General features: G+C 46.4%; 1 protein-coding gene across 2 annotated transcripts; it reads left to right on the forward strand.

Moving 5' to 3' along the window:
• Positions 1-267: 267 nt before the first annotated feature.
• LOC106805190 (nucleoside diphosphate-linked moiety X motif 8, mitochondrial-like) lies at positions 268-14,801 on the forward strand. Of its 2 annotated transcripts, none has more exons than XM_014806688.1 (4): positions 268-726; positions 11,710-11,845; positions 13,705-13,785; positions 14,107-14,801. In XM_014806688.1, exons 1-4 carry the CDS (start codon positions 398-400, stop codon positions 14,335-14,337), a joined length of 777 nt encoding a protein of 258 aa, XP_014662174.1. In that variant the 5' UTR covers positions 268-397; the 3' UTR covers positions 14,338-14,801. The 2 variants fall into 2 exon arrangements, with proteins under 2 accessions (XP_014662174.1, XP_014662175.1); XM_014806689.1 differs by having other exon boundaries at positions 306-340.
• Positions 14,802-27,685: the final 12,884 nt, after the last annotated feature.

Consider the following 27,685-nt stretch of genomic DNA (forward strand, 5'->3'; position numbering starts at 1 on the left):
ACACACACACACACACACACACACACACACACACACACACACACTCACACTCAGACACGCACGCACGCGCACGAGCACACGCACACACACACACGCGCGCGCGCGCACGCACGCACGCACGCATGCGCACACACACAAATATATATATATATATATATAGATGTGTGTGTAACAGTTTACGATAACTTTCGTGAGAAAAAAATACGATACTCAAAAATACGATATCGGTCACTAGGCGGCACTGACATCGATCAATCATGGCAGCGCCCTTATATAATTCACATACATTCCTTTGGGGAATTTGTAAAGCGATTTATATTTGTGAAGCCTTTCATTGAAAGTAATTTATGAGAGTACAGGCTATAGACTTAGGTGCTAAATTGGTATTATATTTATCATGCATAGTCAATCATATTTGAGGTTTTACCATGGTGGCCGTTTACTTACTTTTGCGTGCAACTCAGTACACACCCGATTACTCTCAACTAGTACTAGTAGTAGTAGTAGTAGTAGTAGGCCTAACCTCATGGATCCATTTTCCGAGCCAAATAAGAAGACCGTGCAGTCTAAGCTCGATACTGTGAAACCTGTTCGGAATAATTGGATTGCTGGTGGCACCACTGCTGCTGCTGCAGTGCTGGTCCCGCTGTGTATATGTGACGGAGAACCATGTATACTCTACACCCTGCGATCGAGCAAACTCGTACAACACCGCGGTGAAGTGAGGTAACAAACAGCACAGTGGCTATATCCCCGGCAGCCGGGCACGGTCTTCGATTTCCTAAATGCCCGGCAGTCCACATCCACATCCATGCATGCACATCCATGTATGCATGCACATCCATAATATATAATTCCAATAAAGCTGATAGGGTCTATTTCCCCCAGGGTACTGCCGGAACGTACCGGAACGTACCGGAACGTACCCTGGTAACTATCTGATATGCCGGACCGTACCTCGCTTACTCCCTACCGTACCCTGACTGTCCCTGTTCTGCCCACTACTGATGTTTCAAAATTTGAAATATACATACAGACCTGTATGATATCTTTATCAAGTTGGATTGGAGTATGAAACTGTGAAACCAAGAAGAAATTTCAACCTATATACACTGATGTGCGCAATCCTTTTGCAAATATCGTGATGATCTCGCATTTCGCGCGAGATTTTTGAAAGATGGCTCCAAGTGTTGTGGTGGTGTACCGTAGTATTTGGACGCTCGCCTGAAACTGGACGCTCCTAAGTGCGCATGCGCGAAGGCGCCTCTTGTTTTGCAAGGGCGCATGCGCAGCATGCGCAGTAGTCATCTGCACATTTCGCCCATCAAAAAAGGTCGCAATAAACAAACATGGCAGCCAACCCGGTCACTCATGGAAACATTTGATTGAAACAATTTGCAATGTAGTAAGTTAGTAAGACTGTGTTATGCGTGTCAGGTTACAAGGCGAAACAAAAAGAAAACAAAAGAGCATGGCTACTATTTCCTACGGCCCTGCAAAACAAGATTCAAACAAAAAGAAAACATAGGGGAGACTGAGACACAGTAAAGACTGAGACAGAGGGAAGGCTGAGATGCAGGGAAGACTGAGAGAAGACTGATACTGAGGTAAGCTTGGACACAGGAAAGACTGAGTGAAAGGAAAGACTTGATATGTAGAGGCAGGAACAAGACATTGGGAATGCCACAAGTAGGAAATCTAGGAGCCTAATTTCAAATGCTAATACATTCCTATTTTCTGTATCAAACGAAATGTCAATAAATTATAATGATCAGCAGTCTTTTATACGTACGGCACATACATGCTCATAGGTGTACTACTGTTAACCTGCCTATGCAAATATGAAAAGATAAGCGAACTGATAAAATGCTCCATTGCTACCTTACTGCCGATCGACCCATAGTACTACATTAAATATCATAAACTATCTACTGTTTCAAACATCATATAAATTTGTACATAATAATAGACAGACGATTTCCAAAATCACTTACCTTTAAACCATGCAACTGATCTGCACTCAGTTTTTCCAATTCACTCTCAATGAAATTGGCATTAACCTGTGCAAGAGAATCCCTAATGAAAACTATAGAAAATATTGTTCATCGTATCTTAGTAAATCTGTTCTTTATGGTCAACAAATGCTACAAGCATTTAAAGAGGTTGCACTTATCAGCATTACTATATCATAGTATTGTAGTGACATTACATTATTGTACATGTAGCACATTTATATTAATTAGACATGAAAGTACAGATTCGCGATGACAAGTCGACGGCATTGACCGCTCACCTTTAGCAAGAACAGTTCGTCCCAGAATCCTGGGTTCCCCAGGGATGGATCTTCGCCCTTTAAACAGAAACAACACACAAGCCACGTTAAGCTGGGCTACACCGTTACGCGCGTTACTTAAAGCTCGCGTACCGTAAACGACACAACAAACAATCCGACCGCGCTCGCGCCACGAATCAATCGACGGCTCGCGGGACGTTCCGTTTCGCACTCCTCCGGCCGACGCGACCGTCTCGCGCGGAGGACGCGACGACTTACTACGCCGCTGGTCCACGGAAGCGGATGTAGCTTCACCAGCTTCGGCCGGTACGCCGACGGCAGCGGCGGCCGTGAATCCACGTGAACCTGCGCCTCCATCGCGCCACTAATCGCAGGAACGATGCGTCGAACGTGAGCGGTCGCCACGTGTTCGCACGCTGCGCTGGACACACACTGCGCTAGCACTCGCCTGCGCATCGGGGCGCTCACACTGCCCCCACCGGGCGCTCACACTGCCGACCCATGATCGGAGCACACCAAGGTAAACACGTGCGCTGATTTCGGGGATCGTATCTCGATTACATTGTAGGCGCGCGGATTATTTGCGCGCGCACGTACGCAAGATTGTGCCTCGCTGGAACAGTCTATTTTCGTTCTCTCCGATAGAAAATCAGTGAGAAATCAAACTGAGCGAGAAATGGCCGACTTGGTTTTGTCACATCTATATGTTCAGGAGAAAATCAGTGAGAAATCAAACTGATATATATAGGTGACATTACATCCGCTTCTTGCGCGTGGGGGGAGGGTCCAGCATGTTGTTGGCGTGTGCAAGATGGCGTGAGATGGTCCAGCCACTGATATAGCAGTGAGACACGTCTATAACGAAATGTTATCTCATGTCACTGACACTGCATGTATTTCCTCCCAACTTCCCCCTCAAGCGCACCCACATTACACGCTTATACAAGACCGATCCTAATTCTGTAGACGTGCACCGTAACCTTATTGGTTAAACCACGTTGACGTCACAATTGCGTATGTGTGTGACTAGGATGGCTGTGTGATGCAGATAGAAAGCCATAATACAACCCACTACTCTTCGTCGCAGGTATGTGAACATACACGCACGCACGCACGTGCGAACACTCAAACGTACGCGCGCACACACGCATGCCCGTACGCCCACGTTCATATATATTTAGAAATGTTCACTCTTATCCCGGAACTTAACCCGAAACTTTTTTAACAGGTCCTGCAAGTGCCTCGCCGTTCTCCATACATCTTGGATACGCACATATGACGCTGCATTCAGATGTCAGCACACACGTAAGCATCACGGATAACTCACAGACAGCGAGAGAGGCACGCGTGGATTGCTAGCCTGCGTCTGCCGAACATATCCGTAGTTATTTCCTATGTGTGACGCCTATGCGCCCTGGATAAGGTTTACTGTGAAGACTGAAGCTACGCCGACCTGAAGGTGCTCGATTCTAACTGATCTACATACAACAACAACAACAACAACAACAACAACAACAACAACAACAGCAACACGTCTTGTGTCGGCGACCGCCGTAGAATGCGCATGGTGAAAAGGAGCGCGTGACGAACCAACTATCTTCGCTGGTGCTCTGTCTACCTGGAAGACATGCGGCGTTTACCTCAAACTGCACCATCAGTGCATGTGAACTTCTCAAATAGGAACTTTTCCATCAAGGAGAAACCCGGCCGCTTCACTGCAGTCGGTGGTGACCAGAAGCTTGAGCAAAGTATAAACCCATGATCTAAATGCAGTGACGGAATCATCGGGCATGCCAAGCAGAAGCAGTACGTTGCTCAATGGGACTTGATATACCATGAAATGATGGCAGTAAAGAATCTGCATCGGAGATATGCTGATGTGATGGAGAGAACACACGATTCCTTTAACCATCACGGGTCATCTCAAGCTACTACAGTTCGCAAGGAGTCCCATATCCAGGCAATGGTAAAATTCATTGAAGAGAAGGGCTTCCCCATGTCTCTAGGGGCTTTCCCCATGCTGCATAATTTCGTGACAAAGGAGATCATAGCAAAAGAGATTAAAAAAATGACATACTTAGTGCCTTCGCAAAAGGAGAGGAGAAGTACTTGACATTTCGACTAAAAATGTTCGTACAAAAAACCACAAGACTTAATGAAAGTATTCATCGAGCAAACCGGAAAACAATGAAAATAAATCGAAACAAGCCGCAGCAGACCATCAAGAAAGCAGTGAAGGAAATGAATGTTGTAGGGAGAACGATTGAAATCGCCCGTGATCGTGGCCTCACCACCGCGGACCTCTTGAAATATGATGTTGCACCTTCACCTCTCCTGTTCAATGAGGACGGGACGATGGTCAGCCGAGGGAAGAGCCTGTTGATTAAAGAGTTGCAGGATAATCGCAAACATGAAGACTATGGCTATAGACATCGGACGAACACTTCATATGTCTTAGACATAATGGCCACAGTTCGTAAGGTTCGTGTGACTAGCCTCTCCAGCTTCAAGAATCTCCTCTTAGGATTTGTATACATTTCGGATGTATACCATCAGTTCGGGCGATGTGACTATGTGTTCGACATGTACTCAGATGAACCCTCAGTGAAGGATAGTGAGAGAAAGAGGCGCACTGAAACTGTACCAATAGAGAACAGTTCAATTGAACCAGAGACACCTTTGCCAAAGGAGATGGAGAGATTCTGGCCGTCAAACATGACTAAGCTTCTTCTCGAGAAGCTAATCTACTGCCATCTTCGTTCAAATACTTCAGAAACATTACAATATCCCACTGTACTCGGACAAGTGACCAAAGAAGACGAGGATTGGCAGTGCATCATGGTCCATCAAGGCCTGGAAAAAGCATTGCCACACCTTAAATCGACATTTGAAGAAGCTGATCTGAATACTCATCCACGTCTTGGACTTTCTCAATGCAGGCCACAAAGTGTGTGTTGTAATGTTTCACCAACACAACATTGAGTCGCTGTGGGTGCGAGCTGGAATGGGAGATACAACTCGATATATACCCCTTCATACCCTGTTCCAGCGCCTGGGTAATCGGCTCTGTGCAGTACTGCCGGCTATACACAGTCTTACAAGGTGTTACATAACCAGCAAAGTTGGTACAAAGAAGACAGCTCTAAAGGCAGAGCCTGAAAAGTTGCTGAAACACTTCGGGGAATTACCAACCCTCTCTCCATCCATGACTCGCAACGACGATCATTACTTAGTGAAGGTACTGAAAAGAGGTAGCAATGCTAAGTGTTTCTCTGAATATCGAGCAGAGGTTTTCCACTTCAGCAAAGAGGGTTCTCTCCACAGCCTACCACCGACTAGTCAGGGACTCCGTGCATTCTACAATGCCTACACCATTAACCATGCCTTGGAGTGCCACCTCGACCCTGAAAACATTGAGACACTGAAGCCAGAGGATTGTGGCTATGTGAACGACCAAGAGCAGCTGGTACCCGCAACATCGTGGAAAACCCTTTAGCCTCATTGGTCAGTCTCCTGTTTATGTGCTAAGTGTTCAAGGTCTACTTGCCCATGTAGAAACGCTGGGGTAAAATGTGGTAAATTTTTGTAAGTGCAAGAATTTAAAACATTACCACATGATTGTAAAAACCCAATCGTTTGATAGGATTAGGTTGGGTTCTGCTATGTTGTCTAGCATGCTCGGTTCAGTTGTTCTTGTCTCAAGTTCGGTTAGGGTAGATACATTGTATATATTTATAACTGAGTATGGTAACAATAAATATTTTAGACTAGTTTATACCTAGGCATTATTTTTCACTAAAGCGTCCACCTGTACAGTTCTATGATGCATGTATATCCTTCAATCATCTTTCTATGGGACAATTCGTGTCTTAATTATCGCTTTTGGCAGACATCTTATACTTCTTCTAATTAGGTAAACTCCAAAATGTATAATAATGGTGTCAATCAATTTCTTGGTGTCAAAAAACCTATATGCTGCCACAAAATCAACTTCCTATGTCACTTACTTACGGAGTTATCATCATTTGATGAAATTCGCAAAACGCGCTATTTGGAGGTAGGGTTGACCCCGAGTTACAATAGCCCCCCTGTCACCCTGCAAGCATTATTTTTGAAGGCTGGGTTACTTAGAGCACTTAATAAGGAAACGTTTGGCCAATTTTGGTAGCTCTAGCTACAATATTGGGTGAGTGAGGAGCAATCATACTTAGAGCTACTTTCAAAGTGAACGCGATTTTTGCGGGTCTATTTTTTGGCTAAATTAGCAAAATGTAAGCCTTTCGCTAACATTGGAAAACAAAGTTTATTGGCCCAACAATCATCCTAGAAAGTTATTAGTAAATACTATTCAACTGTATTCAGTGCAATTTTGGAAGTTTATGGTTGCTGCAATTTAAGATATTTATGCTCGCGAAACTTGCAATATTTGTCATTTTTTCACCTTTGGTCTGTTGAACCGACTCAAATAATTAGCTGTAGCAGAAGAAAGGTAGTGTTACCCGAAGTGTTGCCAAATTTTTGTTGACCGAGTCTACCATCACGCCCCGCCGGGGGGCCCCCCCCGAATGAGAAATATAAGGTTTTGTCTCTAAAAGGAGGTCATCGTTACACGAACACCCCCCCCCCCCAGAGCCATAGACTAATTACTTTACAATCGTATTCGGTGATACTATAAGAGTTCACACCACGTGGTATCTTCTATTAAAAAAACTTGCAAATACGAGCCTGTTGCGAACTACACTTCATGAAATTTACTTACCTTGGTTGAGATGATACACGATTGACTGAAAGTCTTCCCTGATTTGATGATCCACTCTGGTCCGAATTTTCACCCTGGCTGTATGTCAAGCGTTCGTCACTGCATATCTGGCGTCTGTTGTACCCTCAACTCTAGTTTGAACGCCTTATTAAGCGTTTGATGCTTGTCCATCCTGGTGTGTATGTCCAGGCGTAGCACAGCTCAAGGGTCTCTTATGCAAGCGATGAAATTGTACCAGACGCCTCAACGCTCTTATAAGGCCCATCCAGACAACAGACAGTGTCAATGCCAAAGAACTAACCCAAGCATTTACGGTTCGGTCGTCAACCTACGATTGTTGCAATAACAACTAGAGCACCTCGCGCCGAGCACAGACCTTCGCCAGGCAGCTAAATTCTCTCAATGTGAATATTTTTTATTAATTATATTAATTAATTAAGTTAAAAACTGGAAAAATTATTAATTAATTAATTAAATACATAAATTAATTCGGCGATCGGTATTAGTGCGAGCGTGCAGAGTGGGGAGGACTGGTTTGCCCCTTAGCGTCTCGCTCTCTGCTAAGCCTCTCACCCAAGCGCCTACGAAGTTGACACTGAAACCGCTGGCATGGTAACACACAACACACAAACAACACCACTCAATGGCACCGGTCGGCTCAAAACATAACTCCCGCCCACGCCCCTGCAGCACCGCGGTAACACAAAACGCCTAGCACGCGCAAAGAATGTCTACTATCGTTACGCAACTCCGATCCCATATACGTCGGTCCCACACACACACACACAGCACACACACACACCACACACCACACACACCACACCACACACCCACACACCACACACACACACTTACTCTCTTCTCTCTCTCTCTCACACACACACAGACAGACACCGCACCACACACACACACAACACACACACACACACTCACACACGCACACACACACGACAGCAAGCACATACAACACACCACACACACACACACACACACACAACCACACAGAAGGCACACACACCAGACAGACACACACACCACACAAGACAAGACACACACCACAGACAGACACACACACCACCAACACACACACACACACACACACACCGAACCACATCACACACAGCACACACAACACACCACAGCACACAACACACACACACACACACAATTAAACACAATTCACCACACACGCGCGCACGGGCACACCACACACACACACCACACACACACACACACACACACACACAACCACACACACACACACCACACACACACACCGAACACAATTACCACACACACACACCATAACACCACACAGGCCCCGTAGTACTTTATATTGGGGGGGGGGGGTTTCAGTTTTTCCAATGTTGGCAACTTTTGCTCGGCAGGGGGTGTACAGCGATTCTGACCAGGGGGGGGGTCGGTCTAAAAAAACGTTAACCCAACAGTTCGCGAGCACTGCGAAGGGGGGTCTGGGAAATGTTTTCCAAAATTTTTTTTAAATTAGACACCCTCAGATGCGTTTTCTGCGCGAGCAGAACGGCTGGGGGGGTCAGACTCCTGGACCTCCCCTGTACAGCCCCCTGGCTCGGGCTGGGCGCGAATCTAAGCGACCAGGGCGAAGGAGCAGCGACCGCAGCGGGTGCGAGGGTGTGGCGAGGGGGCGTTGTTACACTGTTCACCCTCCCAGATTTCAGTTCACAGCACACACACACACACACACACACACACCACAACATCACACCACACCACTCAGACACGCCGCACGCGCGCACGCAGCACACCGCCACGCACACGCACAATCACACGACCGCGCGCGGCTGCGCGTGCGCACGCACGCACGCACGCCACGCACACAACACAAATATATAATAATATACTATATTATAAAATATATATATATATATACTATAATATTAGTATATATATAGATGTGTGAGTGCGAGGTTAGTAACTTTGTGGTGAGAAAAAAATACGATACTCAAAAATCGATATCGATGTCACTAGACAGGCACTGAGCAGCTCGATCAATCATGGCAGCGCCCTTATATAATTCACATACAATTTCTTTGGGGAATTTGTGAAAAGTGATTTTATATTTGTTGAAAGCCTTTCATTGAAGTATATTTATGAGAGTACAGGCTATAGACTTAGAGTCCAAATTAGTTTACTATTGTACTCATGCATAGTCATCATATTTGAGGTCTTTGACCATGGTGGCGTTTACGTTGACTTTTGTGATGCAAAACTCAGAGTACAGCACCGATTACTCTCAAACTAGGTACTAGGTACTAGTAGTAATAAGTAGGCCTAACCTTATGGATCCATTTCCGAGCAAATAAGAAAGTACCGCTGCAGTCTCTTTGAAGCTGAATACGGTGAAACCCTGTTCGGAATAATTGGGATTGCTGTATGGCCACCACCTTCGCTTGCTGCTAGTGCTGGTTCCCGCTGTGTATATTGCGACGGGAGAAAACCATTATACTCTACACCGTTGCGACGAGAAACTGGCTACAACACGCGTGGTGAAGTGAGGGTCAACAACAGCACAGTGGCTTATATCCCGGCCAGTCGGCTGCACGTCGGTCTGTTCGATTTCCTGAATGCCGCAGTCCACATCCCACATCCATGCACGCACATCCATGTATTCATGGCACAGTCCATCGTATTGCCAACTGGCACATCCTAATATATAATTCCAATAAAGCTGATAGGTCTTGTGCCCCAGGGTAACCTGCCGGGAACGCATACCGCGAACGTACCCTTTCGGTTAATCTATCTGATGATGCCAGACCGTAACCTCGCTTTACTCCCTCGTAACTCGACTTCCGACCTCGTCCACTGTGTCCCCCGACCTACTGATGTTTCAAAAATTTGAATATAACATACAGACCTGTATGATATCTGTTATCAAGTTGGGATTGGAGTATGAAGAACTCGTGCAAACAAGAAAGAAATTTCAACCTTACGTACACACTGGATGCTGCGCAAGTCTTTTGCAATATCCGAGTGATGATCGGGAATGCCGCTTTCCTTCGCAATGTTTACGAACATTTTCGGCCGCATTTCTCGCGCCTGAGGTTTCTGAAAGATGAGCTCCAAGTAGTGCTTGTGTGGTGTTGGACGTGTAGTTGCGACGCTCGGCTCTGAAACTGGCACGCTTCTAAGTGCGCTGCGCGCAGGCGCCTCTTGTTTGTGCGAACCGGGCGCATGCGCAGCGATCGCGCAGTATGTCATCTGTTGCATTTCGCCCATCGAAAACAGGGTCGCCCAATAAACAAACATGGCCGGCCAACCGGGTCATCCATTGGAAACATTTTGATTGAAAAATTTGCATGATGTAGTAAGTTAGTAGAGACTGATGTTACTGCAGTGTCAGCGTTACAAGGCGCGAAACAAAAAGAAACAGAAAAGAGCTGGGCTTATATTTCCTAGCGGCCCTGCCAACAACAAGATTCAAACAAAAGAAAATAAGACGAAGCAAATAAAAGAGGCATGGCCAGCGCCTTAGGACGCGACAGTTCGGCTGCGGCCCGAAGCGTCCAAACTACTACGGATACAGGTGGAACAGGAATTTGTCAATGATCATTTTAATGGTGTGTGGGAAACGATAGTCTCGCTGACACTTGCTAGAAATGCGTTGGGAGGTGAAACGATAACAGGGTAAGGGTTACAAATATTTCTGAGGGAACGCGGACCGGAACAAGGAACGAGGCAGCATAAAGCGGCGCGTTTTCCTGCGACAAGCGGTATTGTATTACGACATCGGCTGAAAGTTCAGGGTACGTGTTTGGAGTAGGCGAGGTACGGTCGGATATTAGATAGTTACCAGGGTACGTTCCGGGCAGTACCCTGGGGGACATAGACCCTATCAGCTCCAATACCTGAATAGCCGAGCTCGTACAGCACCGGCGTTACATCTGAAAGGTATTTGGTTCGAATCCCATCTGTTTAGTTTTTATTTTATTTTATTTTTTATTTTTTTATCTTTATCCATTTAACTATTTTTTTCCAATTAATGCAAATATTTACATGATTTATATACAACAATTTAATTTTTTTTTTTTTTAATTTAATTAAATTTAATTAGGCTTAGGGTTAGTCAGAAACATCTGAACGAGCCAGGGTCAATCAGAGGTCAAACTGCCGGACATTTTAGGAAATCGAAGACTGTTCCCGGCTGCCAGGCATATAGCCCAGCGAACAAACAGCACAGTGCTGTGTAGTCGATAGTTCCGCTGAACCACCTGTGCTTGCCCACAGCTGCCTGCCGCAACATTAATCCACTTCACCTATGCAGCCAAGATAATATTATATAGATTCGATTTCAGATTTTATGTAACACTAACATACCGTACGTCACCTTGCCTAAAAATAGTTTATAGGAATTGTAGTTTTGAGTAGCAAGTAGTGTATTTTTCTTGAGACAGTATAGTAGGAGTAGTTATTGTACTAACATTGCTATATTCCATTGTTTGTTCCATTGTTAAGAAAGAAAGATCAAGATCATTTATTAAATTATTGACATACCCTGTTTTGGATTGCGAATTAGTAGTTGCGAATTGTAGGTACATCATAAATACATGAGAATTCAGTCTCTTTGCTATTATTATTGTTATTTTGGAACTTTGGCTTAGGAAGTATTTCTTGTTCATAGCTTTCCCGGTGGGAAGGTTGACGCGTCAGACACGGATGTCATCCACACGGCCGTCAGGGAAGCAGAGGAAGAGATCGGGTTGGACCCAACATCTAGCGTAGATATGTGGGGTCAGCTGTCTCCTCTTCCAAGTCGTGTGAGTATTGGAAGCAGGTGACTGTAAGCACAGACCAAAACAAGTATACCTCATTACCAGACTGCTATATACTCTTCAGCCGCTCAATATCGTATAAACCTCGCTATACCAGGCCGTAGAAATTAACATTTGAACAAGGGAGTCCAACGGACACCCTGCCCTCAAAAAGAGGGAGTTCGCGGCAAAATGAGGGAGTCCGCAGTCTGAAGTTCAAAATTAAAGATATTAACAATAATGCATGTGCTTATTTTGAAGATTCATGCGGTTGCACGTCTGCGAAATTTTCTTGCGACATTGCTGAACAAATACGGTAATTCCGCGAGGTCGTGCTCCGGAACGAACTAGTTAGTATGGCAGAATTTTCAGGGAGTCACACGGACTCCTGCTTATGTCAAATCAGGGACTGTAGTTCTGAGTCTGACTATCATAGTATGACAGTAAATCAGGGAGTATTTGACTCCGGACTCCCGTTAATTTCGCACCCTCAGTCCCTGCTATACTCGTAAATACCCTTACCTGACCCCCACATACCCCACATCACTAAATCTCCATACCCCCTCACCAGACCTTCCCATGCCTGATCAGCGAATCCCCATATATCCTATCACTGTCCGTATATATTGCCCTATACACTGTTCGTCTCCAGTCCCCCACGTGCCCCCTTACCACTTACCCTAATGTACCCACGACTATGACCTTCATATGCCCTCTCCCCAGACCCCCACGTAGTATACCTCCTAACTGCACACCCTCATTACAGGGCATGAAATTCTGACCCTTGCTTGTCCGAAAAATGGTGTAGTGTGTGGCTGCTGTGGCATCGCATAGTAGCTGTTGAACAGACTATAATGCAGATCGTGAATAATGTCCAAAGTGTATTTGTCAGTGTCATGTTTCACGCTTGCATTCTCGATTTCAAATTTGTAAAATGTTGATAAATTATGGCATGATATCCTTCAGGTAAAACAGTAATGTAGGCTATTTGCTCATTAATGCTATCAAGAGCGTATTAAGAAGGTACCCTTCTTAATACGCTCTTGATGCTATATAAAGGTAAATGTAGGTACTCGCTAACACGGCTGAAACCACTGGATAGGAGGGCCAGTGTTTTGCCAATGTTACTGGCCCTCCAAATAATTTGCCAGCATATGCCGGTGGGCCGGTGCTAAGTTCACGCCCTGCTCATATACTTGTTGTGCCCAAACTTGGAATCTTGCACAAACTTGGAATTTCAGTGCATCCGCAGTTTGTGCAACCAATCTTGAGATTGGGCAAACAGAGGTAAACAGAGCTTGCACAAACATATGATTATTAGTATTTTAAATGTTATATCATAACTATAAGGTCGTATATATCTTCTTTCCTCAATGTGTTTGGCACCTTTGTATAAATATTAAATGATTATAATAAATAATTGGATAAATATGAGATAAATCTCTTCCTAGTTTGCACCATGCACACCACACACTTGCTATGAGCGGTTGTTGAATCACCAACTGTTATCAGTTTGCCCAATCTTGAGATTGGTCAGCCAAACTAGGGAATCCGCAGTTTTGGCAGCACAATCGCTGTACAATCTCGAGATTGTGCAGATTCGAAGTTTTGGTATGACACCCACTAATATGACCTCCATATACTCTCTCACCATGTACCGGGCACCCTCTCAACAGATTCTCATCAACCCTTCTCTTATCAGTCACCGATATAATCCCCATCCCCATATACACCCGAATTAGTATCCCATATTATACATGCTCACCACCAATATTACTCAAACACTAGACAAGTTGCACTGTCTGATACAGAATGTTCATATAAAGTGATTCAACTTTCACTAAATTGAACACTTACTATTGCAGGATGGCAAGATGGCGATTACACCCATTATCTGCAATATAGGGTCAGTAGACATACACTCCTTGGTGCCAAATAAAGATGAGGTAAGACAGATTGGGTCTTTAATATTGCCATAATAACAATTTATATATTATCAGAATGTGTCACAAATTCATGACCAACGACATTGATCATGCCTAAAGAATTGCAATGTGTCTTTTTTCAAGTGGATAACATCCTTTGTAATCATTTTACTTTATTTAGTAATATAGGAAATGTTGGTCGTTAAGGTACCATACTGAGTATTACTGAGTAATTAGTAAATGTAAAGAACACGTGGTGAAATATGTGCCCTATGTTGAATTCGAATTATGTCAGCTCAAGCTCTATCACGAATTTCATTATTTACCTTATTTTCCCACCAGGTGGAGCAAGTCTTCACAGAGAAGCTGGATACGCTCTGTGACTCGGCTAGGTTGGGGTTCACTCAATATCGCAGTGCTGGTGGCTACACCCTTCCCGTCTTTCACGGCATGAATCACAGGATCTGGGGCTTGACTGCTATTATTACTCATCAGTTGCTCGGGATACTTGCACCAACACATTATCGTCACAAACTGAAGTTTATTCTGCCCCTCCTGAAAGTTCGCAGATGATCATGTGATGTGTTTTCGTCTTCTGCGTGTGATGTTAAATTTACGATACGTTTATGCAAGGCACCTCGTGATTTCATTTAAATTCACTCACGTGCTAGTGAAGGAATAATGTATATGGAGCATGCTCTCAGCCTGCAGTTTTTAAATCAAATTTTAATTAAGGCAGGCCTGTCGGTTGTTTGTAAATTTCGTGCTTTATACATTTTTTTAAACGTAGAAAAAACATGCAAACTTTGTGATTATGAAACAACATTGCATTTCAGTGTGGTTCACTGTGCTATATTGTGATGTTGTTGTTGTTGTTGTTATTATTGTTATTATTATTATTATTATTATTATTGTTTGCTGCTGTTGTGCTGTGTTTGGTGTGTTGTCAGTGTAATGGCTGTGAAACAAATGAATTTGACAAATTTCATCTCAGCATGTAAAACGTTATGTAAGTTTTGACATAATAATTATGGTGCAAATCATCCAACGTGCTCTCATTGTTGTTATTCAGCGTTGTTATTCAGCGTTGTTATTCATTGTTGTTATTCAGCGTTGTTATTCAGCGTTGTTATTCAGCGTTGTTATTCAGCGTTGTTATTGCGGCGCTTGCTGTTGTTTGTTTTTGCTGCTGATACCGCTGCTGCTGTTGAAGACAATGATGATGTTGCTGATGACTACGATGATGATGATGTTGTTGTTGCTGCTTCTGCTGCTGATGATGATGATGACGATGATGATGTTGTTGTTGCTGCTGCTGCTGGCTCGCTGCATGACCATGATAATGATGATGATGCATGCATGCAGCTGCTGCCTGTCTGATGATTGATGATGTTGTGTTGTTGCCTGCCTGCTGATAAATGATGATGATTGTTTTGTTGTTGCTGATGATGATGATGATGGGGATGGTGGTGGTAGTAGTGGTGCCAGTCTGGATGGCGCTAGGAGAACGTGCACATAGTAATGAGTTCTCAGCGTGACATCTGCTAGAATATGTAAATAGAGAAAGTGTATTGTGCCGTTGCGTGCGTGCGTTGTATGCATGCGTGCGTGTTGTTGTGTGCTTTCGACTGTGTGGCGTGTGTGTATTATCTGCCTGTGTGTGCGTCGTGGTGCGTTTGGCGTTGAAAGACATCGTCGCGTGCGTGCGTGTGCGTTTGCCGTGCTGTTGCGCTGCGTGTCGGTGGTGTGAGTGCGTGTGTGTGTGCCTGACTACGTGCGTGTGTGTATTGTGCGCGTTTCGTTCGCTCGCGCCGTGCTGATGCTGTGCTGCTGTGCGCTGCGCGCGGTGTGTGATGTGTGTGTTGTGCGCGCGAGCGTGTGTGTGTGTGCTGGCGAGTGTGCTGTCAATCTAGAACTAGGTTGAGCTGGATAGCTGAAACTATATAGCCTCAGAAAAGTTTATATTTTCGTTCATTTTTGTTTGGCTTCAGCTGTTACCACGGGTCGGATGTTGATGTTTTTTATTGCCTAAATTCTGCTGCTCATACTTACGCGCATACGTCGTGCTCGCCTCTCTCTTATGCTGTGAATTTTTTTCTCGCGCGCGTTTTTGCATTGCGCTCGCACGCGAGCTTCTTTGTCGCGTCTTGCCGTTTACCGTCAGCGACGACTGCTAATAGGACTCTTGCTAGTTTCCTGCCTCCTCCCCTCTCCTCCCTCTGCAGCCTTCCTGCCTCCTTCTCCCGCCTCTCCTTCCCTCTGCAGCTTCCTGCCTTTCTCCCCCTCTCCCCCTCTGCAGCTCCCCTTCTCCTCCCTCTCCTCCCTTCTGCCAGCTTATCCCCTCTCCCGCTCTCCTCCCTCTGCCAGGCTTCCCCCTTCTTCCATGTCCTTCCTCTCGCCAGCTTCCCCCTCCTCCCCTTCTCCTCCCTCTGCAACCTCCCCCTCTCCTCCCTCTGCAGCTTCCCTCTTCCTCTTCCTCTCCTCCCTCTGCAGCTTCCCCCTCCTCCCCCTCTCCTCCCTCTGCAGCTTCCCCCTTCCTACCCGTCTCTCCTCCCTCTGCCCAGCTTCCCCTTCTTCCCCCTCTCCTCCTCTGACGCATTCCTCCTCCTCCCCCTTCTCCCTTCCCTCTGCCGCTTCCCCTCCTCCCCTCTCCTCCCTCTGCAGCTTCCCCCTCCTCCCCCTCTCCTCCCTCTGCGCAGCTTTCCCTCCTTCTCTCCCTCCCTCTGCCAGCTTCCCCCCCTCTCCTCTCCTCCCTCTGCCATCTTCCCCCTCCTTCCCCTCTCCTCTTCTGCATGCTTCCCCCTCCTCCCCTTCTCCTCCCTCTGCAGCTTTCCCCTTCCTCTTCCTCTCCTCCCTATGCAGCTTCCCCCTCCTCCCCCTCTCCTCCTCTGCAGCTTTCCCCTCCTCCCATCTCATTCCTCTGCAGCTCCCCTTCCTCTTCCCTCCTCCCTCTGCAGCTTCTTCCCCCCTCCTTCCCCTCTCCTCCCTCTGCAGCTTCCACCTTCCTCTCGGCACTCTCCTCCCTTCGCGTAGCTCTCCCCCTCCTTTTCCTCCTCTTAGCGGTACTTGTCTCGCCAGACGCATTGGACAGTTCTACGAACAACAGCTTCCTCCCTCTAGCGTACTCTCTCACCAGTCGCATTGGACAGTTCACGAACAACGCTTCCTCCCTCTAGGCCTACTGTCTCACAGTCGCCATTGCGACATCACGAACAACGCTTCCTCCCTCTAGCGTACGTCCACAGTCGCATTGGACAGTTCCACGCAACAACGCTTCCTCTCTCTAGCGTATCTGTCTCACAGTCGCATTGCCGACAGTTCCACGAACAACGCTTCCTCCCTCGCAGCGCCTACTGGTCTCACAGTCGCATTGGACAAGTTCACGAACAACGCTTCCTCCTTAGCGTACTGTCTCACCAGTCGCTTAGGGACAGTTCACGAACAACGCTTCCTCCCTCTAGGCGTACTGTCTCACAGTCGGCATTGCGACAGCTTCACGAACAACGCTTCCTCCCTTTAGCGTACTGCTCACAGTCGCATTTGGACAGCTTCACGAACAACGCTTCCTCCCTCCTAGCGTCTGTCTCACAGTCGCATTGGACAGTTCACGAACACGCTTCCTGCCCTCTAGACGTACTGTCTCGCAGTCGCATTGCGACAGTTCAACGAACAACGCTTCCTCCCTCTAGCGTTACTGTTCTCACAGTCGCATTCGACAGCTTCACGACAACAACGCTCCCCCTCTCTCCCTGCGGTAGCTCCCTCCTCCTTTCTCCCTCTTCCAGCGCTGCTTGTCTTACAGTCGCATTAGATACGTTCACGAACAAACGAAGTGGCTTTACTGTTACAGATCGCGATTAACTCTAAATTCAGGCAGTAGGGGGGGGGGCTTAGGGATTGTCTGCCAAAAACTTGTAATAGGTTTTGATTTTAGCACCGTCGACGCCTGAACCGCTACCATTGCCCTCACGCGCCAGCACGCCGCGCACGCACGCGCACAACCGGAACGCGCGACCGGAAACGTGGCATGTAAGTGAGATGTTTTATTTTTTGGGGGGGGTTTTTTTCAGTGTTGCATCGCCTCGTCGTCGTTTCCGGTGTGGCATTGGAGCGGAAGCATTGTCGCTCTCCGTTGCCTGGGGATTCACACAGGAAATAAAGGAGGGAGTGGTGGCTGGGTTGCCCAGTTGCACAGCTCTCGCGAACACGCCACGTAGTGTGAGGCGGGGAGAAGATATTATCTCTGCATTCTCGCTAGCGAAAGTTTGGCGAGAGATCAAGAGACCGACAGATCGATGGAGGGATTAGCACCGCGTTGTGCGTTGTCGTCGGCTTAATACGCAGCGACGCGTTCAACGGACTGGCTTGCCGTTTAGTAAGTGCGCTGCTGTGCGCGCCATGTGAACGCGGTACGCTGCCATTGTGCGTCGCCCGTGCGCCCGTATAGTGTACGTCGCCGTGCGCGCCATTGTGTACGTGCGTGTGCGCGCATGTGTGCGTTAATTGTTGGCGGCTGCGTGCGCGCATGCCTGGTTTGCGTGCTAACTTCGTGCGTGCGTTCGCGCCGCAGTACGTGCGTTGCGCTCGTGCATTTGTTGTGTTGCGGGTGACCACCTCCGTGCGCGCATCGAAGTTGCGTGTAATTTGTGCCGTTGTGTCGCTGCGGCATGTGTACGCTGCGTGCGCTCGTGATTTTGTGTATGCGCTGCGTGCGTGCGCGCATTTGTGCGGGCGTGCGTTTCGTGCGTGCGCGTGCGTGCATTTGCGCGATGCCATCTGCTTGTTGCCGTGCACTTTTGTGGTGGCATGCGTGTCATGTTTGTCGTTTAATCGTAGTATAGCAGAGTAGGTTGGCTGCTAGCACGCGCGCTGTGTAGTGAAGGAGGCTTCGTGTAAGATCGAAGCAAAAGAGACCGCCGAGTCGGAGCAGAGACGGGAGGAGGTAGGGATGAGGGCAATCAAAGGCTATATATCATATATATATATATATATATATATATATATATATATATATGTATATATACGTATATGTATATATAGTATATATATATATATAATATATATAATATATATAGGTGACATTACATCCGCCTTCTTGCGCGTGGGGGGAGGGTCCAGCATGTTTGTTGGGCGTGTGCAGCGATGGCGTTGAGATGGCTCCAGCCACTGATATAGCAGTGAGACACGTCTATTAACGAAATGTGTCATCTCATGTCACTTGACCACTGCATGTATTTCCTCCCAACTTCCCTCAAGCGCACCCACATTACGACGCTTATACAAGACCGTCACTAATTTAGACGCTGCACCGTAACCTTATTGGTTTAAACCAACGTTGACGTCACAATTGCGTATGTGTGTGACCTAGGATGGCTGTGCTGATGCCAGATAGAAAGCACATTAATTGTAATACAACCCACTACTCTTCGTCGCATGTTAATGTGAACATACGACGCACTGCACGCACACACGATGGCATTGCCGCTACGCCCACGCTTCCATATATATATAGACTCGCTGTTACACTCTTATCCCGGAACTTACCCGAAAACTTTTTAACAGGTTCCTGCAAGTGCCCGCCGCTTCTCCATACATTCTTGGATTACGCACATATGACGCTGCATTCAGATGTCAGACACACGTAAGCCATCACGGATGAACTCACAGGACAGCGAGAGCGAGAAGCGTCGGATTGCTAGCCGGCGTCTGCGAACATATCCCGTAGTTATTTCCTATGGCTGTGACGACCTATGGCGCCCTGGATAGGTTTACTGCTGAATCTGAAGCTACGCCGACGCTGAAGCCTGTTAGAGTGTCTCGAAAAAATATTTTTCCTTTTTTTATAACTGCATCTACATAACAACAAAAAACAACAACAACAACAACAAACAACAACAACAACAGCCCACGTCTTGTGCGGCGACCGCCGTTAAGAATGCCCCGCATGCCCGTGGAAAGGAGGCGCCTTGAAAAGTCAGCCAAACTCGATAAGAATTTTAGGTATTTTATGTTAGTAGTACTCATAGACGGCAACGTACCACGCCCGCACGCAGCCGCACGCACGCAGCACACATACACACACACACCACACACACACACCACACCACACACACACACACTACACACAAACACACACGTCGCACGCCTTGCCACACACACACACACACACACACACACAGTACGCGACTCACACACGTACGCACGCTTGCACACACACACACACACACACGCCGCTCACGCCGCGCAAGAAGGATTTAAAACTAGCGGTCCCGAACTGCTGACGCGGTTGACGTCACGATGCTATAAGCAGTGCGATTGATGTTGAAAGACGAGAGCATAAAGAGCATCCGCAGTTATATGCTTCTGAACCTGAGATACATGGCAACCCTAAAATCTAGGCTGCCTCCGTATCCGCATCGTTCACCGGAGGTTCTACCGTTCGATGAAACGTCAAAAGACTTGCAAACGCTACAAGACAGGAGTGAGTGGCATCTTAGACGTACGCCTTGTGATTTTTGTCGACATTACATGGTAAACTTTCGGCCAATTCATATCTCGCTATCGATCATTCGAAATACTTAATTTATGGGATTAGAGAGAGAGAGCAGAGAAGACAGCGCAGAGAGAGAGAGCAGAGAGAGAGAGATGACAGCGAGAGAGGAGAGCGCAAGCAGAAAGAAGCAGAGAGAGAGTTGCGAGAGAAGTGAGAGATAATATATACTTGAAAGACAGACAGCGAGGGAGGTGCGAGCAGAGAATAGGGGAGAGGAGGAGAGGCTTTAGAAAGAGAGAAGAGAAAGTAGAAAGTGAAGAAATTAAGGCAGGGAGAAAGAGAAGAGAAAAAAGGTGAAAAGAAGTAAAGGGTTCGCCGTGAGCGAGCAGAGAAAGAGAGCGAGTGATAAGAGAGAGAGAGAAAAAGAGCGATATTACTATATATATATATTTATATATTATATATATAATATATATAGAGAGAGAGGAGAGAGAGAGAGAGAGAGAGAGAGCAGAAGAGCAGAGAGAGCATAGATAGATAGAGTGAATTGAGTGCGGAGAGAGAGCCGTGAAGGGAAGTTAAACATGTTTTATGCTTGCTTCACAGTCCTGATATAACGTGTACTGCCTAATGTATAACCGCGTACCTTATGTATAGATGAATTCCAAGCGGTACATCTACAGCTTCATTTACTTGTATTTTAAATTTCCTGATAAGCAAAACAGACCAGTTATGCTAGATTTGATTGATTAGCACTGTAGATGTGCGGTTTCTGGGCTTATGATGCTGCGACAGAAACGCACATTTCTGTGACAAATACGTGCCCATAGTTGGTTAATACGAAAACCATTACATCGAATCAAGATGCAATGTTTTTGCATACGAAAGTCGATTTAGTATACGTACCGCAAAAATTCGCTCGGTCTCCATATTTAGTTTTTGGCTGCTTTGTAGTACGATATTTGCTTGGGGAGCTAGGGCGGCGGGTGCCGGTGCGTTGGGAGGAAAAGGGAGCGCTTAATAGGTACTGAAACTCGTTCACGAGTGCCCTAGCAATAGCAACTTTGACACGCAAAGACCGCCACCGCCACCGCTAAAGTGAAACCAGCTCGGCGGTCTATTTCGGTGCCACATGTTAAAATATTGCAAAACTCAGCTTCCGCATTTTAAAACTTAGGGCAGAGCAATAAACAGTGTTTAGTTTATTCGGATTAACATTTTATCGCATTCCTCTCCTTACGAAACGTGTGTCAAAATCTCAAGGTCACGGAGTTATGACGTCATGCACGCCAAGAGATACGGTCGACAGCGTGCCGTATATTTCTGATCTCTGATTATTTAGTGCTGAAACCACTAATCTTCCTTCTTATCTCCTCCCTTCTCCTCTCTCTTTCTCCTTTTTCCCTTCTCTCTTTTTCTCTTATCTCTCTCTTCTGCTTTTCTCTCGGTCACTACTCTTACCTTCTCTCTCTCTCTTCTGCCCTTCTGCTTCTTTCTCGCCTTTCTCTCTGGCTCACCCCTTTACCTCTTTCACCCTTCTCTCTTTCTCTCTCTCTCCCTGCCTTAATTTCTTTCTTTCACTTTCTCTCTCTCTCTTTCCACCTCTTCCTCCCTCTCCCCTATCTCTCCCTCCATCTCCCTCGCTGTCTGTTTTTCAGTATATATTATTTGTCCCCGAGTCAGCAGCTGTTGTATACGTTAACAGTATTAAAGCAATTCCATCGTCTAACAGCAATAGCGGTAGCAGTACCCATGTTGACTGAATTCTTGTACGCGCACACAGCGCTCCTTCTAGCTTAATGACGTCTGTGTGCTCTTCTCTATAAGTTTACATCCTGTCTCCACACGCATCAGGAGCTCAGTAGTCTCTATCCGCTGACATTCTTCTTTGCGCTATATAGGGCCTTGTCATAATTAGAAGAAAAAAAGTAATAAGGATGCACTGTGCAAATGCAGAGTATATACTGTAGCAATAGCATGACGTGGTCCTTTACACACTCATCCTTTATATCCTCTTTCTTGCTCTCGATTTCCTCCCCTCCCCTCTATCTTCAGCTGTCAGTTTAGCTTGCCCTCGCGCTTTCTGTTCCTCTCTCTTCCTCTCTCTCTCTCTCCCCCTCTCGCTCTCTCTCTCTCTCTCTGCTTCTCTCTTCCTCTCTCTCTCTCCCTCTCTCTCGCTCTCTCCCTCTATTCCTGTATTTCCCCCCTCTCTCTCTCTCTCAGATCAACAAACCAGTCGACATATCGTCATGCCATCCGGTGGTTCCGGTTGCCCGGTTGGAGCGCGTAGCTGTGAGTGGATGTTGACGCTGTGTGACGCTGTTGTTGTCGTGTTGAGTATAATATGTGTTTACTGAACACACATCGCGCACCCGCGTTACTGTGGAAGGCGGTAATACGATACGCCGGTTTACGTACGTCCGGCATTGTCGTGCAACTTGCTACGTCATTGTTTGTATATGAGGGTTGCATGAACATACACCGCCCCGACCTACACACACTCACACTCACCCCAGGACATTCCACAGACCCGCCGAATAGCAACGCTCTCCTGTTCGCGTATATATGTACTTAACTCGTGTTCGTACATGCATATATGCAAAAGCAAAGATAATCATTTGTATGATCAACTTCTGATGTAGTCCGCGTGCGTGTGTGTGCATGGACGCGTGTGTTCCACGTTTACCGAACGGTCGCGTTCATTTGGAATAAACGCCACACGTAGAATTCTCAGTGACTGTTTCATACGTGGGTATATAACATGGCGCATAGTCAATCGACTGTAACAAGCGATCGCCCGTTTCGACTCCACGTTTCTTCTAAACTACGACATCGCTGTTGCATATACGAACAAGCTTTCGAACGAGCAAAAACTCTTCTCGTGCGCGAGAGAAGATGTGAAATGTTTGCTCGCGATCTAAGCTATAACGATGAGCAAGACAGAAGCTGGTGTCACAGAGTGACGGACGCGATCGGCGAGAGGGTGGAGAGAGTCGAAGACGACGACGACAACGTTGACGCTGTTGTCGGGTTGCGCTACAGACGCCTCGCGTGCGAGGATACTTGCGAAGTGGTAAGCAAGCTTTTATACACAGCTGACGTATTATTAGCTTTAGTATTATTAACAGCTTCTCTTACAGCGGTAGCAATCATGTACTCTACTGATGATAATGTTATCATATCAAGAACTAATAATACAAGTAATGATGATAGGTATTATTAGCTCTTGACAATGTAGATATATGTCATATTATGTTATATATATATATATGTTATATATGTGTATATATGTCATATGTGTTATAATATAGATATATAATATAGATATAATGGCATAATATAGTGTCTATATTATAATAATTCTGATAATACATACCCTTACACATACACATACACATACACATACACACCACGTACACGCGTACACATACCACATACCACAATACACATAGACTACATACACATACCCACCGTACACATAACACAGTATCACACACACACACACACACAGCACACATCAACACACGCACCACGCACACGCACACACACACAACGCACACCCACAGCGTACGGCACACGTCACGCAGGCACAAGCACTATACATGCACATGCGACATGCAAATACATTCTACTACATATACACATAGCCCTGACTATTGGAGGAGCTATCCCTGTGTGCACTCGTCTTTCCTGGTCCTTATTCGCCTCTCTCTAGTTTCCTCTATCTCTCCCTTTGCTCCGGCCTCTCTCCGGTCTCTCACCTCTTTCTTTGGTAACTCGTTTTCGCGCGTGTGTTTTTCCTTTTAGTGCGGAGTGCGTCGTTTTCGTCGATCTATCGTTTCTATCTCGCTGATTTCGTCGCGCTGGTGTTCTCCTTCTCCTCAGTCTTTTCTGCCGTTCGCTTTCCTTTTCCTTCTATCTCTCTGATGTTGCTGTTCTCTTCTCCTTCGCACGGTGCGCTCTCTGCGTTTTCCCTCCCCCTCTCCTCATTTCTCTCGGTCTTCGCTATTTTAAAAATATTTCTCCTGGTTCCTTTCTTGATTCTTATGTGTCTGAGATCAGCGGCGCAGAGCTGCCGTAAGGTAATTTGCTTCGCCACTGTAATCACCGCAGTGTCTATACGAACGATGTACGTGGACGGAGTTGTAACAGTTCCCTGCTGCGAAAGGTCATGGCATATAAACACGGGATTGACATTAGGAGTGTTGTAATTGACACGAATGGCCTGGACATCCATGTGCTGCAAATTTATGGCTGATTTTTAGTATTGGCTGTATAACGCTCTAAACGCCAAACGCGCGCGCTATCAGGGAAATTATATATATGATATGATCTGTATGTTCTATGATGTAGAAGGCGTAATGCTGAGAAAGTACCATGGAAATAACATACCAGACATTTTTTATCATCCGATTATTGAAATGAAATCCAGTACGAGCGATATATATTATATATGTCGTGCTATATATGCCTCGTGCCACGCCTGACAGATATAATCAGAGATAATTCTGTGAAGCTCTTGTGTTTTGAGGTTTTTTGGTGTGTGGTCGCTGGGGACGTCACGGCTATTATTGGAAGGAAGTTTCGTGCGTTGCCGGCCGTGGCGTGCGGTGCAGTGCACACGTCAAAATGAAGAGATTATATATTTGCACGTAAAGGAGCGCAGGGAGTTTCTGCTGAGGCTGCTAGACATTGTGATTTAAATGTCCTCGGGCCTGGGAAACACTCCTTCAATAGGTTCACTACACATACTCATCTCTGCTCATATCTATGGCGAAATACTATTTCAGCGAGGTGGTTACTTAAGGTACCACGGTGGCAAATCATTTTCCATAGACGGCCATACTTACGAAAATATTCCATTAAATCAGCAGAATTTATTTGTGGAGATTAACAATGCCACCGCTGAATCGCTGAAGTCGAAGTGACACGCATATTGTTATTCACGAATAAAAATTCTCCAATATGTTACGCATGTAAAAAAAGCGTTTTGGCAGGGCGCACACAGAAATATGCCTACTTACAACTGGAAAATCGCACAAAAAGTCAGCTTTCTTGGTGGAAAATTATGGGCGCGGCCCAGAAAGCGCACCTCGGACAGCCGTTACATTGTCGGATTTCAAGAATAAGATTCTAGTTTCTGAAATAGCACATTGCAAACAGTTATAATCTTTTCATAATAAGAAATAAAAATTCTAGCGTATGCAGACAGTCACAAAGGACTCATTCTCCTATCCCAGCGGTGATTGTCGATTGCCAACGTGATAAGCCGAACACACCCATCGAGATGAGTTAGTTTAGCGCGGCGCCGCGCGCGACGGGCTCATTGCGCATGCAAACTGTGATCACGTGATCTTTTACTCTCGTCTGCTGTGGGATTCTAATTGGCACAGTAGCAGTAGCAGTAGCAGTAGGGCAGTAGCAGTAGCGACAACCGCTAGCATCATCATCAGCAGCAGCCAAAGGCAGCAACAGCAGTACAGCACCCTCAGTATAGCACGGCAGTAGTATCAACAGTATCAGTTAGCAGCAGCACGGCCGCGGCAGCAGCAGCAGCAGTAGCAGTAGCAGCAGGCCCAGTCAGAAAGCAGCACTAGCAGTAGCGAGCAGAATCACCATCAGAGTGAGCAGCGTCGCGGCGGAGCAGCAGCAGCAGTAGGCAAGTCACAGCAGTAGCAGTAGCAACAGCAGCATAGTCAGGATAGCAGCAGCAGCAGAATGGCAGCAATAGCAGTAGCAGTACAGCACCAAGTCAGTAAAATAGTCAGCGGCGGCGCTTATAGCAGTACATCATAGTAGTTATAGCAGTAGTAGCAGCAGCGAGCAGCAGTAGAAGTATGCAGACAGCAGCGGGCGGCGGCCAGGCAGCAAGCACGCAGTAGCTAGCACATCAGTAGTAAATCAGCGCAGTATCCATGGACAATATACTAGCAGTAAGCAGCACCAATCAGTAGTAGCAGCGGCGCCGGCAGCAAGCAGTACCTAAAATCAGTAGTAGTATAGCAAGTATAGCAAGCAGCAGCAGGCAGTAGCAGTAAGCCAGCAAGCAAAGCGCGCGGCAGGCCAAGGCAAAGCATCAGCAGCAGGCACCATCAGTAGCAGCAGCAGCAACAGCAGCAACAGCATAGGCCAGCAGTAGCCGTTATATGGGCATAGTCAGCACAGCAGCCAGCAGCAGCGCCAGGGCGTAAGTAATCTTCAGCGGTAGCTAACTGTACGCTTCAGGCTGTGCAATGCGCATGCAACTAGCTCGTACATCCGAAGCGCGATATTCATGTCAGGGCCGAAAATACGTGTCTTTTTTCGTTGTTGTCTCTCTTCATTTAAGGCCCTTGCATATGAAAAACTTCAACGTCTCACGCCGTGATTTGCGCTGATTGTCTAGCTTTTTCGATCCCCTCGCCGGTGCCATGCTGCCGTATATGCATTCTCACTGTATTGAATCGAAGACAATCTCTTCTATTTATACCCCTCTGAGTAGTATTACGAGTCTACGCCGCGACGTCCATCTACACAGACGGATAAAATGTCATTATTTATCATTATTATTATTTATGATTATTGATTTATTGATTTATTGATCTTACTAATTTTCGATGAAACAGCAATCTGATTGTGTAAATAATAAACCACGGATATCGTATAGCTTTCGATATAACCCCGTTACATGCAATGACCCTGCATGTGTGTAGTAGAGATGAATCCGCGTCTCCGCACATCCAAACAACTTCTTCCTGAACCCTACCCGTAATCTAACCCGTCTCTATCCTAACCTTAACCCGCGTACTCCTGAATCCAAAAGTTATGTTAGGTTGTATGCGCGTGCATCGATAAGAAATCTATGGTACCGCCGAGACATTTGTCTGTAAAGTCAGTTCCACGAATGACGTAATTTCATGTTAATCAAAAGCCACATGGGCGGGGGCCGGGGCGAAATGCTAGAAGAAGGTGTTTTTGCTGGTGCATATGCCTATGGCCAGTTGAGAATGTCACGGATTCTGGCTCGACACAATCAAATGAGCAAGAGATTGCCATATTTTAATCTGGTCCAGCGTTGTACCCCACGAATATTGTTGTCGAGAGAGAGATCCGCGAGAAGAGAGAAGAGATGGAGAGCGCCGCGCGGGCGGAAGGAGAGAGAGACCGAGGTGAAGAAGAAGGGCTAGCGACGCGAGGAGACAGGGAGGCTGAAAGAAAGAAAGGATAAAATTATTAAGTTTAAAAGCATATGTAAGTGATGCGACCGTGCCGAAACAAAAGCGCGAAGGAAGCAAAGCAGAGCGAGCAAAATTTTTCTAGCACAGATTTGCCTCGTTATGAACGGTTGCTGGGCAGTAACGAATATCCGGCACTCTCTCCTTTCCCTCCCCTCCTCCTCCCCCCTCCCCCTCTCTAATCCCCTCTCTATCTTTCGCTCTATTGGACATC

Source organism: Priapulus caudatus, unplaced genomic scaffold (assembly GCF_000485595.1).
Source record: "Priapulus caudatus unplaced genomic scaffold, Priapulus_caudatus-5.0.1 Scaffold104, whole genome shotgun sequence".
In the NCBI taxonomy this organism is placed as follows: Eukaryota; Metazoa; Priapulida; class Priapulimorpha; order Priapulimorphida; family Priapulidae; genus Priapulus; species Priapulus caudatus.

Coding starts and splice junctions, on each gene's coding strand:
- LOC106805190 (XM_014806688.1), top strand. CDS start 398: ATGCATAGTCAATCATATTTGAGGTTTTACCATGGTGGCCGTTTACTT. Junction 727..11,709: donor CAACACCGCGGTGAAGTGAG/GTAACAAACAGC, acceptor TCTTGTTCATAG/CTTTCCCGGTGGGAAGGTTG. Junction 11,846..13,704: donor TGTCTCCTCTTCCAAGTCGT/GTGAGTATTGGA, acceptor TTACTATTGCAG/GATGGCAAGATGGCGATTAC.